The sequence below is a fragment of the Lontra canadensis genome, unplaced genomic scaffold (genome assembly GCF_010015895.1).
Source record: "Lontra canadensis isolate GAN:19392208 unplaced genomic scaffold, GSC_riverotter_1.0 scaffold8, whole genome shotgun sequence".
Lineage (NCBI taxonomy): Eukaryota > Metazoa > Chordata > Mammalia > Carnivora > Mustelidae > Lontra > Lontra canadensis.
The window spans coordinates 29,322,259-29,336,165 of NW_022631002.1; the positions used below are offsets into that span (position 1 = coordinate 29,322,259).

Consider the following 13,907-nt stretch of genomic DNA (forward strand, 5'->3'; position numbering starts at 1 on the left):
CTTTCTAATTGTGTCAACTTTATTTTTAAGACCAAAATGAGAAACTCAGTCAAGAAAACAGAGAAATACAGTTACAGTATCTGGAACAAAAACAACAACTTGATGACCTTAAACACCGCCTAAAGTTTTACAACCAGGTGAACTGTTTTCTTATTTAGGAAATAAACATCAAATTTTTATCTCGATATTTTATGCTTGGAGGAAACTGTACTACAAAGCAAAAGAGTACAAGTGTATTACTTAGTTTCTTAATTCATGGTTGTTAGCCAGCTTACATTTCAGAGGGAAGATTCTGAAGAGTTGGAATGTCTTTTATACTTAGTTTCTTAGTTTGTGGTATCAGGCAACTTGTGCTCCATGCGGATAATCTGCATAGCTGGAATGTCTCTTGTACTTTCCATTAATATCTCATTGTGAGCTTTTACTTACCCTGTCTTTTGCAGGAGAGTGATATTAATGCTGAAGAATTGAGTAAAGCTCTCCTGCTTATAAAGGTAACTTTCATGAATTTCATGTCTACATAGAACTGTTTCAGCATAAGGATGACCCTTGTCTGTAACCCTTATACCTGGAGAATGAATTATTCAGGAAAGTGGTCAGGTGACATTTAGTTACAGCATATACATATTTCATAATGACATCAAAATTACATTAAAATAGACCTCAAAAACTCTTATTTAAAGCACTTTCTCCAACTGTAACAAACATTTCACTTTTACACGCCTCGCTATAAAGCTATTCAATAATTTTCTGTCCTAAGAGGCCTTGGTACACCCGATTATCTTAAATAAAATATTGAATTATAAATGTTACCAGAAGATATTTTTCAGTTCTAGGATAATCTGTTATCTATAAGACAACACGAGAAAATACATTTCTTTCCCTTTAGATCAACAGTGTAGCTTTTAATCAGTTGAAGAAATGGAAATAAATGTACATGATTCTTCTTTATGTCATGAAGTAATAAACTGTTTTAAGAATTCTCTGTAATTTTTCCAGATGTCTATCTAAATACATTTTCTGTATCAGGATAGTTTTATTCCTGATGGAAAATGGAAATATATCTGTTTTCAATTAATGATTGTTCCTCGCTCTATCTGTATTAATTCACATGATTACATTTTAGAAACTCTTATTTCAGTAATAAAACATGTTTTTATTTTAGGCTCAAAAATCACAAAAAAACGGAGACCTTTCCTTTTTAGAGAAAGTAGACAATAAAATTAACAAAGATCTAGAACGCTCCATGAAAGAGCTACAAGCAACTCATGCAGAAACAGTGCAAGAACTTGAAAAGACACGAAACATGCTAATTATGCAACATAAAATTAATAAAGATTATCAGGTAATGTGCTGCACAAGACGGGAGAATAGGCTTCCTATGATATTCTGCTGATGATTACTTTTCAGAGCAGTATTACGTATTATCATCTGTTATCATCTCTTATCATGTATTACCACACGTCTGGAATTTGGCCTCGTAACTAGGTGCTTAGAGTAAATAGTTTAAAAACAAATAATTTTTTTAAAGCCCCTGGTTTTTAGAGCAGAAACAGCAGCCACAAATTCGCCTGTGCTGGTATTAGCACGTTCTGCAAATGCATTGTAGCTATCCTACCGCAACCACATGTTATCTTAGCCTTTAACAAACAGGAAAGTCACCTCTGTGAGAAGGAATCTGGGGTCTTGTTTTGTTTGTTGTTGTTGTTGTTGTTGTTGTTGTTTTTTGGCTGGGTACAGTATACTTTATTAATGGTACATGACAAGGTAGGGCTCCCCAAGCCCCTCCCCTTCTTCAGGGGGTCTGGGATGGAAATAGTGGAGGTTGGGAGATTCTCAGTGTTTTGGGGGGTAAGTTAGGGCAGGGATTCCCCAGCAGCTGAGGGCCTCTCTCTTCCTCTTGGTCTGGCTGGGGCTGGTGGTTCAGGGAGCTCTTACTCCTTGGAGGCCATGTGGACCATAAGGTCCACCACCCGGTTGCTGTAGCCAAATTCATTGTCATACCAGGAAGTGAGTTTGACAAAGTGGTCATTGAGAGCAATGCCAGCCTCAGCATCGAAGGTAGAGGAGTGGGTGTCACTGTTGAAGTCGCAGGAGACAACCTGGTCCTCAGTGTATAGGAATCTGGGGTCTTGTTAATTTTGTTTCTGATTTATGAACATTGTCAAGCGTAATTTTCTAAACTGTAAGCTATTTGAGGTCAGAAAACCACGGTTTACAACTCCTGATATCCCCAAGATCTAGGAAATGCTTGACTCAGAGTTGCTTTAAAAAATGAAAATGGAACTAATCGTAAGTATTGAAACTTGTTATCTCTTTTTTTTTAGATGGAAGTTGAAGCAGTGACCCAGAAGATGGAAAATTTGCAGCAAGATTATGAACTCAAAGTGGAACAATATGTTCATCTTCTTGATAGCAGAGCTGCACGCATTCAGAAACTAGAAGGTACAATTCCTTATCCACAGTACCTAGATGAATGGATTTTACAATAGTTGAAAATGTCATCTAAATCCACACTCACCATTTCCTTTCGCTCTGTTTTTTTCTAATTCATAGCTGTAATGAGAATTTACCAGAAAGGTTGCTTTTATCTGATTCTTTTTTACTTAAGAATTTTTAGTAATTTTCTATTACTTTCCAGATTCAGTGTTGCAGGCAAAATTTCAGAGTACTTTATGGAGTACCGCAGAACTAACTTCACCACCCATTCCTCATTTCTCTTCTAAGCAAGCTATGTATCTCATCCAAACAAGTCTGCTTGCTCTTTTGCAGATTCTCCTTTCTCGGTCCTGCCACTGTACCTTTGCTCTACCTTTATATCCAACATATACCCTTTTTACCCTGCTTTGAGTTCTAACCAAATGCAATGCACGCCTCTGCCAGGAAGCTGGCTCCAATCACTCCTAGCCCTTCCTCTACTTGAAATGTCCTTGCAGTGTGGTTTCCAGACTTGAGTAAGTATGAAAATCACATGAGGAACTTGTTTCAAATGTAGCTTCCTGGGCCCTACCCCTAGAGATCAGGGGATCCGTGGTTCTATAGATTTAGAAGTAACTCCCAAGTGATTCAGATGCAATTGCAAGACTATACTTTGTAAAACATACCTCAGTACTTCCCATTTTTCCTCTTATGTACTCAAAAATTGTGTGTGGGGATTATATTATATAAGTGTTCTTCACTGTTCGAGTTTTGCATATTCCCTGTGACTGCGATATAAATTCTATGAGGCTGAGTACTTAGTCTCTCTTTCATGTCCTCTGGCATACAATGTTTAATTCAAATGATTGATGCCAGCAGTAATTTTACACTCTTGAAAATTGCTGAGGATCCCAAAGGCCTCTTGCTTATATGGGTTCTACTTATCATATTAAGAATTGAAAGAGAAATTTTGAAAATATTTATTTTATGTCATGCTAAAATAATAATAAACCCATTACATGTTAACATAAATTACAGTATTTATTTTTTTAAAAGCTGTATTTTCCATACAGAAAAATAGTGAGAAGAGTGACATTGTTTTAAACTGTTTAACATTTTTTTTAATTGTTTGACATTTTTGCAAACTTTTTGGTGTGCCCCTTAATAGAAAACAGCTGGGTTTTTAAACCTGCTTTCTGCATTCAGTCTGTTATGATATCACACATTATGTAGTCTGGGGAACTCCATTAAACACTTGTGAGAGAATAAGAATGAAAAAGATAAGTGACATGTCGGGATTATTTTAAAAATAGTTTTGACCTCACAAACCTTCAGAGCAGTTTCAGGGATCCTCAGGGTTCCCAAAGCACACTTTAAGAACCACTGCTCTAAGTAGAAGGGTTCAATAAATATTTTTATCTGCCTGAACAGGGTTTTCCAAAAGTCAAAGAGCAGTATATACCTTTTATTTCAAGTAGTACTTAATAAAAATTTGCTTACTAGAATTTTCCTGAATAACAAGGAGGTCACATAGTTTAGGATTTTCATTCTTTTTAGTCTTACTAAATCTTCACCAATAAATTTCATCTGTCCCCTAAATTTATTGATTTATTCCTTAGACATGCTCAGGCTCTTAATGCATCCTAAGCAATGTGCTAGGGAGGGAGAATCCAAATAGGAAAAAAAAAAAAAAAGCTCAGGTACCACCCTCAAGGAACTCATAAGATGGAGCACATAGGATAAGGGCACCTGGGTGGCTCAGTTGGTTAAGCGTCTGACTTTGGCTTAGGCCGTGATCTCATTGGGTCCTGGGATCTCCCTGCTCTGACGAATCACCCTGCGTTGTTGCATCTGACACCCTGGCCCAGGCTCCACACATAGTGGGGATTCTGCTTCTCCTCCCTCTCACTCATGCTCTCACTGTCTGTCTGTCTGTCTCTCTCTCTCTCTCTCAAATAAGTAAATAAAGTATTTTTTTTAAACAAAGAGAGAGCACATAAATAGTCATACTTGACCATGAAGAATGTGAAGCTAGGAAAATGCAGGTGATACCAAGGAAACATGGAGGAGAGAAGACCTATTTAAACCTGAAGATTCAGGGAAGACTCCGCTAAGTAAGTTTGGAATCTTAAAAAATGACAGAATTCACCACTAAGTAAGAACAATGAAAGGCATTCCAGACAGTAGAGGATTCATGTTAAATGCCCTAACTGTGAAGCACGGCCTGTCATTTGCCAAACTGCATGCAGATCCGTCTAATTGGAAGGCAGCTGTGCTCACCACTATACCACCAATGCTGATCTGTCTAATTGGAACTCGAAGTTAGTAAAGGGGGAGAATCTCTCCAGTTAAGGCTGGGAAGAGCCAGTTCATGAAGGCCCTGTTTGCCACCTGGAAGAGTTTGACACTTGATAACCTAGAATACCACTAAGCAGTTTTTAAGGTAGGCAGTAATACACTCAGAACTACATTTTGGAGATTATGCTATCATTATTAGAAAAAATAAGATATGAAGGAAGAAAGCACTTTGGGTTCTGTGATAATCTGGGTAATAAACACTGGGAATGTAGGTAAAGTAGCATTAGTGGACAGAGAATGGACAGGGACAAACTTGGAAAGACTTAAGAGACAGTGTTGAATTGTAGTGACCCTGTGGATGTAGTGATAGTTAAGAGAAAGAGAAACTAGACCGATTCTGTGGCAACAGGTGTAAGCAACTGGATGAATGCTAACACCGGCACTTGAGATGTCGAGTACAGAAATACCTGGAAGAGAATACTCTACATTGGCTCTATGCTATTTTGGATATATTGAGTTTGATATGGCTAGGGGATATCTAGATAGAGGGCCCAGCAAGCCATGAGATATATGGATCTGGAGTTCAGAAAATAAATCTGAAATAAAAGTAGAAAAAGGAGAGGGGCGCCAGGGTGGCTCAGTGGGTTAAAGCCTCCACCTTCAGCTCAGGTCATGATCCCAGGGTCCTGGGATTGAGCCCTGCATCGGGCTCTCTGCTCAGCAGGGAGACTGCTTCCTCCTCTCTCTGCCTGCTTCTCTGCCTACTTGTGATCTCTGTCAAATAAATAAAATCTTTAAAAAAAGAAAAAGAAAAAGGAAAGTCTTCGCATATTGATAGTAGCAGAAATCATAAAAGATGGAGGTTGCCTATAAGAATATATAGACTAACAAGAGGATAAAAATAGGGCCCCCAGCAAACTATGAGAAAAAGAGAAAACCCTTAAAAAAATAGAAAAAAGAAAAAACAAGAGAGGTAGAAGAAGAAAAAAAAGTAGGATAGCAGTTCATAAAAGGGAAAGTGACCGTCAATGTCAAGGAAGCAAAGAAATCAATGATACAAGAACCAAAGTCTATTCCATCTAGCAATTGATTTGTTATCTATCGGTAACCTTTTCTGGAGCAGTTTCATGAGGAAAGTAAGGCAGATATTCTTTGCAGGAGGTTGGAGAATGTCTGTTGATAATGAACTGTACACACAAGCATCTGTTACTTTTTCCAGAAATTTGGATGTAACATGGGGGTGAAATGTGTATCTAAAAAAGACATATCTTTTTAAAACACAGATTTATGGAAGTACAGTTAGCATACTTTAAACTGCACATGTTTGAGGCATATAGCTTGGTGAATTTGGGCCCATGGCTACACTGTGAAACCATCACCATAATCAAGGCAATAAACATACCCATCACCCCAAAAGTAGAAAAGGAGAAGCTTTAGGAATCTGAAGAGAAAGAGCCAGTGGGAAAAGAAACTGACTTTAAAGGAGAGAATATAATAAAGCAGAAACAGCAGAATACGGAGAATCCAAATATTTACTTCAGCTCTTCGTTCAAAAACCTTTCTTTTTTCTTTTTCCTTTCTCCTGGTACAGACTGTATTATAACTTGAGTTGTAAGTTTCTTGTTAATAACCGGTGTCAAAACAAAGGATGAATTTTTGTAGACTACAATATTACCCACAGAAAAACCATGTAGTCATAGAATTTAAGATCGAGACTCTTCACCAAAGCAGTTAGACTTCATACCACTTCAAAAGCCAGTTTGTATCTTCATATGTCAATATTTTTTTAAAAATATCTAAACTGTGTGTCTTCTCTTGCAGCCCAATTAAAGGATATTGCCTATGGCACCAAGCAGTATAAATTTAAACCAGAAATCACACCAGATGACTCCATTGATGAATTTGATGAAACTCTTCACTTAGAACGAGGCGAAAACCTATTTGAAATCCATATCAACAAAGTAACCTTTTCTTCCGAAGTTTTACAGGCATCTGGAGATAAAGAGCCTGTCACTTTCTGTACCTATGCTTTCTATGATTTCGAGCTACAGACAACTCCCATTGTGCAAGGCCTTCACCCAGAATACAACTTCACTTCTCAATATCTCGTTCATGTTAATGACTTATTTTTACAATATATTCAGAAGAATACTATCACTCTTGAGGTCCACCAAGCTTACAGCACAGATTATGAAACAATTGCGGCAGGTCAGTTGAGATTCCATGAAATCCTAGAAAAAAGTGGTCGAATATTTTGCACAGCAAGTTTGGTTGGTAAGTACAATCTTATAAACTTTGGACATTTGAATCGCTAATCTGGTTTATATATTAATATGGTGTTCGACATTACTGCCTTCTCTAGGGATTCAAGATGCCTTGAAGGTAGGACAGTGTCCTCTAATTGATCTGCCCACAGTTGGTTAGACTATCCTAAATGTCATGGGTGATGTCAGTGCAATGGCTATTAATTTTTTAGAAGTTTATAAGTGCAAATATTTATTTACCATATTAATACCCTTTTTTTGATTAAGCATTAACTGTAGTACAGTCATCAAATTTTTTTTTAAAGATTTTATTTATTTATTTGTCAGAGAGCACAAGCGGGCAGAGAGGCAGACAGAGGCAGAGAGAGAAGCAGGCTCCCTACTGGACAAGGAGCCCAATGTGGGACTCGATCCCAGGACGCTAGGATCATGACCTGAGCTGAAGGCAGCAGCTTAACCCGCTGAGCCACCCAGGCATCCCATCAAATATTTTTTTAAGAGCTGATGTTATCACTGTTAGTAGGCGTTGGAAATACAGTGCTAAGTAAGCCGGACAGAGCCCCTGCCATCATGTAGCTTACCTTCTAGAGGGGAAGACAGTCCATAAAACAAATATATATCTCATCAAATGAAGAAAAATGAATAGGCTAACAAGAAATATGGAAGGTTGCTAATTCAGATAAGAACTTCTCTGGTGGTTGACATTGATAAAGACCTGAGTAAAGATCCATGACAGGATCCAGGGAAGAATGTTTCATGCAGAGGTAACAGCAAGTACCAAGTGGAGGGACAAACATGACATGTCAGAGGAACAGCAAGAAGGCCAGTGGTTAAAGCAGAAAAGTGATTAAAGCAATAGAAGAACGACTAAGCAAAGTCAGTCAGTCAGAGAAAGGCAAATACCATATGATTTCACTCATATGTGGAACTTAAGAAACAAAACAAACAAGCAAAGGGAGAAAAGGGAGGGGATGGCAAACCAAGAAACAGTCTTAACTCTAGAGAACAAACTGCTGGTTACCATAAGAGAGGTGGGTGAGGGATGGGAAAATAGGTGACAGGGATTAAGGAGGCCACTTGTCTGTCGTGATGAGCCCTGGGTGATGTATGGAAGTATTGAATCACTAAATTGTTCCTGAAACTACTATTACACTGTATGTTAACTAACTGGAATTTGAATGAAAACTTTTAAAGAAAAGAAAGTACACTTTAAAAAACATAAACAACAACAAAACAAAAAAACAGTGGAAGGACCGGATCATGCTCTAGAGACTTGTAGGTCATGGTGAGGCAAATGGATTTTTTCTCTCTGGGTGATGAAAGTCATTGGAGTTTTGAAGAGGGAAGTGATGTGATCACACATATGTCTTAGAAGAACGACCCTGGGTGCTGGGGGAAGAATAGTCTGTTAAGGCCAAGAGGGAAAATTAGGATCATTATCAGGCTATTACATTAATCTAGAAAGATGTTGGTGGTGGCTTGGAGTAAGATGGTAGTGAGAAGAGTGATAAGAAGTGGTTATTTTCAGTTTATGTTTGATTAACTTTAAGACTTGCTTATCAATTGAATAGAGAGTAATGAAGGAAATGGAGGAGACAAGAATTTCTGGCATGCACAACAAGGAGAATCGCGAACCCATTTATTGAAATAGGCCTGGGAAAGGAACAAATCTGGGGAAGAAAATCAAGAATTTTGTTTGAACAAGTTAAGACTGGCTGCCTGTTGGATAGCCAAGTGGAGATGGCATGTGGTCAGTGAATACACTAGCCCTAGGCCCAAGGTCAGGGATAAACACATGAAAGGGGGAGTCATTACCATATGGAATCTATTTTAAGCCTTCGGCCTAGATAATATCACATAGAGAGTGAATGTACACAAAGCAGAGAATGTGGCCAAGGACTGAGCCTTGGAAAACCGCACAACTTAGAGTTCACGAAGAAGAAGAGACACCAGCAAAGGAAACTTAAGTGATTTGAAAGGCAAGCCAAGAGCATATAGTATCCTAGAGGACAAGTAAAGAAACCATTTCAAGAAGAAAAGAGGGTGACTTAGCTTCTCGGGAGGAATTTTATTTTATTGATTGATTGATGACAGGGGTAACATATTTACATGACTCAAATCAAAAGGTATAAAAGTTTATACTTTAAAATCTCTCTCTTCCATTCCTCCCCCAGCTACACTGAAACCTCTCACCAAAGGCTGCAAATTCTTGCAAAGAAATTTTAAGCATATACAAGAAAATATCTATATGTATATGTATATGCATTAATATTCTTGTTCTAGGACTTTTTTTAAAAAATTATATCAGATTTGAATCATGTTTGCATGTTGATGAGAATGATCCATCAGTGAGAAAGAAATTGATGAACTAGAAGAGAATGGGGAAATAGTTTTAATAATATATGTTCAGGAAAGCTTACATATAGAATATCTTCTATTCAACAAATATTGAGTACCCATTGTATACTAGTCCCTCGGGTAGGAATCTATCAATGGAAACCACAGTCCTTGCCCTCAAGAAATTTATTGTGTGGGTGGAGAAATACACTGGTGAACAGAGAGTTATGTGAAAGGAATCAATGTCTTAATGAGAGAACATTTTCCTCCCCTCTTTGAAGGAAGCAGAGAGCCCTTAAATCCCCCAAGAGCTATAGAGGAAATCTTCACAGAGGAAGAGAGATGAAGAGCTGCCCGACTTGGAAAGAAGAGTGAGGGTATATAGGGCGAACCTCATGCACGCATGAATTACATCCAGCATATATTTGGCGTAGCTATAGCATTTGTCCCTGTACTTGGGGCCCGGTGGAGAAGTGGGAAGGTGCCAAAGACGTCTTGAAAGTTGAATCATAATATGGAATTTCATATTTATAATTTTGAGATTTCATATTGCATCTGTCAGTCTACATTGAGTACAACTTGTTAAAAACAAGCTACGGTAGCATCAAAAAGAATCTGTGCAGTATTTAATACAGTGTTTAGTTTTTTTCTTTATATTTTAGAAGGATTGCAATAGCATAAGTTGGAATATCTCAAACATAATCTGACATAGCTCTTTAATAATACTAACATACAATGAAACTCATACTTACAGAGGTAACTGGATTTTCTTCAGCTCTGTTCTTTGCCAATCACACATCATTTGTGCAAGTCATATATTATTTTACTCAGTATAAAGTTTTAACAGTGAGTTATGCATTTGTTTGTAGGAACTAAAGGAGACATCCCAAATTTTGGCACAGTGGAATACTGGTTCAGATTACGGATTCCCATGGATCAAGCAATTCGACTTTATCGAGAACGAGCAAAGGCTTTGGGATATATAACATCAAATTATAAGGGGCCAGAGCAAATGCAATGGGTGAGCTGGTTGGACTTTAAGACATTTTTATGATACAGAAATTTTATAATATGTCTTTTTATGTTATGCTTTAAACCAAAATCATTTTCTTTCACAGCCATCAAGTGACTCTTTTTAACTTTTTATTTTGAAAGAATTACAGATTTACAGGAAGTACAAGAACTGTACAGAGAAGTTCTATGTACCCTTCACCCAGCTTCTCCCAATTGTAACATCTTACATAACTGCAATACATTATCAAAACCAGGAAACTGACGTTGGTACAATACCTTTAACTAGATTACAGACCTTATTCGTATTTTATCAGTTTTTACATGCACTTGTGAGTGTGTGTGTGTGTGTGTGTGTGTGTCCTATGCAGTTTTACCACCTGTATATATTCATGTAACTGCCACCACAAGAAAGACCCAGAGTTGTTCCATCACCACAAAGGAACTCCTTGTGCTACCCAGGGCACTTTTGAAAAATTGCAGTATCCTGAGCTGCAAGTTTAAACACGATTCCTCAGAGCAGCATTGCCCAAGCTGTGTTTCATGTAGTTGTAATAGCCATACTTCCAAAAGAATTCCATGATCCAGTGAATGCAGAAAGCACTAAAGTGAGCCCAGTGAAATAGGGCCCTTGACTCATCATGTATAACAAGAATCCCAAGAGGAAAGCTTAAAGTATGCACTTGAATTGAGTAACAAAGGGATAAAATATAGTTGAAACATATTGGAATGTCTGCTCAAGTCATAATTATCTTTTTTCGTTTGGACCCCTGTCACTCCCAGTTCATGGGGCTGGCCCTGCCACCAGGCCAGATTTATGCCCAGTGGTCCTGTCCACTGCCACTCTCTACTCATATTATGACTACTGACTCGGGAGTGTCCACCTGACCCCAGTTAAGCCAATTGGATTCTGTTTTCAAGAGAAAGCAAGATTTTTCCTGCTTGGAACATGTGAAATTGGGAGCTATAGGGCAGACATCTTCTACCATCTTAACCAGCAAAGGAAAGAAACTGGGTCTGGAGAGAAAGAATAATGAGCAAGCATACGGAGAAAAATGGGCACTAGATCGAGTGTAAATTCTGGCAGTTTTCCAGTCCTCTTACCTTCCTAAGGCCCACCCGCATTTCTGCTATACAATTCTATGAACTAACCATATGGATTAACATTAAAGTCTCTTTTTGTTGTGTTTGCTAGGTGGAATTAGTTTCCATAATTTTCAATTAAAGAACCAGGACTAATATAACATTAATTCCCAAACTTACAAAAGAATGACACCTATTTCCCAGAGATCATCTTTCTGGACTAGTATTCTTCAGAACATACATTGGGAAATGCTGTAATGAAAAAGAGAATTAAAAATAGACCAGGTTAGGGTGCCTGGGTGGCTCAATTGGTTAAGCGACTACCTTCGGCTCAGGTTATGATCCAGGAGTCCCAGGATCAAGACCCACATTGGGCTCCCAGCTCTGTGGGGAGTCTCCTTCTCCCTCTGACTTTCTCCCCTCTCATGCTCTCTCTCTCAAATAAATAAAATCTTAAAAAAAAATTAGACCAGGTTATTTATTTAGTTTTGTAGTTTCATTGTTTTTAGACTCCCATTTTCTGGCTTGGGTGAGTCATTTATTTGAATTCCAGCTTTTGTGGGTAGATTTGAAGTGAGAAACAGAGGAGGTACTTCTTAAATCATTGCACTCAGAGTTCTGTAGCTGAATACAAACCAGCCCTGGGATAGCAGTACTGGGATCCCTTTCTCCACTTTCTCCTCACCGCACCATCAGATGTCTCTGCTGAGGCCATGATGAGTTCGGTTCTATTTTGCCTTCTCCAGTAAACTTGCTGGAGTCAGAGGTTCCAGATTCAGAAAAGCAGTTGAAGAGGAGCCCCTTTGTGGAAAGTAGAGAATGGTCCAACACTAAACTAAACAAGGCCCTGGAACACTAACATTTCTTTGTCCCAAGTCATTAGCTGTGGTGGGCTTCACAATTAGTGCAATTGTTTGTTAAAATACTTACGCACTGGCCCCCTGAACAATAGTTTCATAAGGGGCCATGGAGTATCTTCCAGCTCTGCCTGATCATTCCTTTCACGCATCTTTCTTCTGAAATGTCCTCCCAATCCTAACTTTTTATGCCCTCCGGTGTTTATCTCTGACCATGGTCTCCTGTTCTCATAGCAGTTGAACTTCAGTATGCTGGCTAATCTCGACTCAAATATCTGCTTTCCCAAACACCATTGGTTGAAGAGGGGGACCAGCCCAAATATAATGAAATAATCTCTCTGGGTGGGCTCCATCAAATTCACTGAATTCTTATATAAGAGTGAGATAGGATCACAATAGCTGGAGTGCTTAAAGAATCAGCTCTTAATAAAATTGTGACCTAGAGGACATTTGTCTTTGGACCCATCTATTCACATTACTCATTAGTTATTAAATAGAATTCGACAATAACAATTCTTGGTTTTAACAACAGTTTCTACATGTAAGCTCAGTCATCTATCTTAAGATCACCTGTTCACACTTGTTCTAGGGAATACTAGTTTTGACTAAGAATCTGGATTTTTACTGAGAAATTCACTATGAAGTGTAAATATCCAACTTTTTGTTCATTCACCAGATTATTTTGTTTGGGATTTGACAGCTGCTATTTATCTTTTCAGTGTGTTATTACTGTAATATAACTATGTATTTTTTTTCCAGTCAAGTCAGCCAGCACCCAAAACTTCTCAGCCCAGTTCTGCTGATCCCACAGATGGCAACTTAAATGAACTTCATGTTACAGTCAGATGTTGCAGCCACTTGAAGTCCCGAGCAAACCACCTTCAGCCACACCCATATGTTGTGTACAAGTTTTTTGATTTTGCAGACCACGATACAGCCATCATTCCCAGTAGCAATGATCCACAGTTTGATGATCACATGTGTTTCCCAGTGCTGATGAATATGGATTTGGATCGGTACCTTAAGTCAGAGTCTCTGAGTTTTTATGTGTTTGATGATAGTGATACTCAAGAGAATATATATATAGGAAAAGTCAATGTGCCTCTGATTTCATTGGCACATGACAGATGTATCTCAGGTAAGCGTATTTCTTGAATCTATGAAGTTGTAAAAACAAACCTAAATTATACTTCAATTGTGGATATGACTAACCTTTCTAATGTTCTCAGATAAGCGTTGGGCCTACAGTTTTTTTCCTGGTTATTTTCTTAGTAGTTCTACAGATTAGGATATGTGTCTTACCAGCCTAAAATTAATGCTAACAACTGCATCAAGATATAGAAAGTCTGACCCAATATAATTCCATTTCCTCCCCTCTCCTTTGTGCTATTATTGTAATATATCTATATAAAAAATGCCTATATATGTTATAAACCCAATAATGCAGTGTTATAGTTATTGCAGTCTGTAACTTTTTATCTTTTAAGGAAGTCAGGAGAAAGGAGAATATCTGTAATTATAGGAGACTTCCACATTAACTTACGTGTTTACCATTTCTGGTATTCCTTCCCCCTCCCTCCATCCCCCCTCCCTTCATTCTGGTATTCTTTATTTCTTCCTATGGATTTGAGTTACTGTC

The 13,907-nt window shown here is 38.1% G+C and overlaps 1 protein-coding gene across 3 annotated transcripts in view; it reads left to right on the top strand.

Annotated features, from left to right (window-relative positions):
* RPGRIP1L (RPGRIP1 like) overlaps nt 1–13,907 on the top strand; it is a 92,712-nt gene that overhangs the window by 38,557 nt on the left and 40,248 nt on the right. For all 3 annotated transcript variants that reach the window (XM_032854454.1, XM_032854455.1, XM_032854456.1), the window contains 7 exons: nt 31–137; nt 444–494; nt 1,166–1,345; nt 2,328–2,445; nt 6,538–6,990; nt 10,187–10,338; nt 13,028–13,406. In XM_032854454.1, the coding sequence (XP_032710345.1) occupies nt 31–137; nt 444–494; nt 1,166–1,345; nt 2,328–2,445; nt 6,538–6,990; nt 10,187–10,338; nt 13,028–13,406 (1,440 nt within the window). The remainder of the gene's footprint in view (nt 1–30; nt 138–443; nt 495–1,165; nt 1,346–2,327; nt 2,446–6,537; nt 6,991–10,186; nt 10,339–13,027; nt 13,407–13,907) is intronic.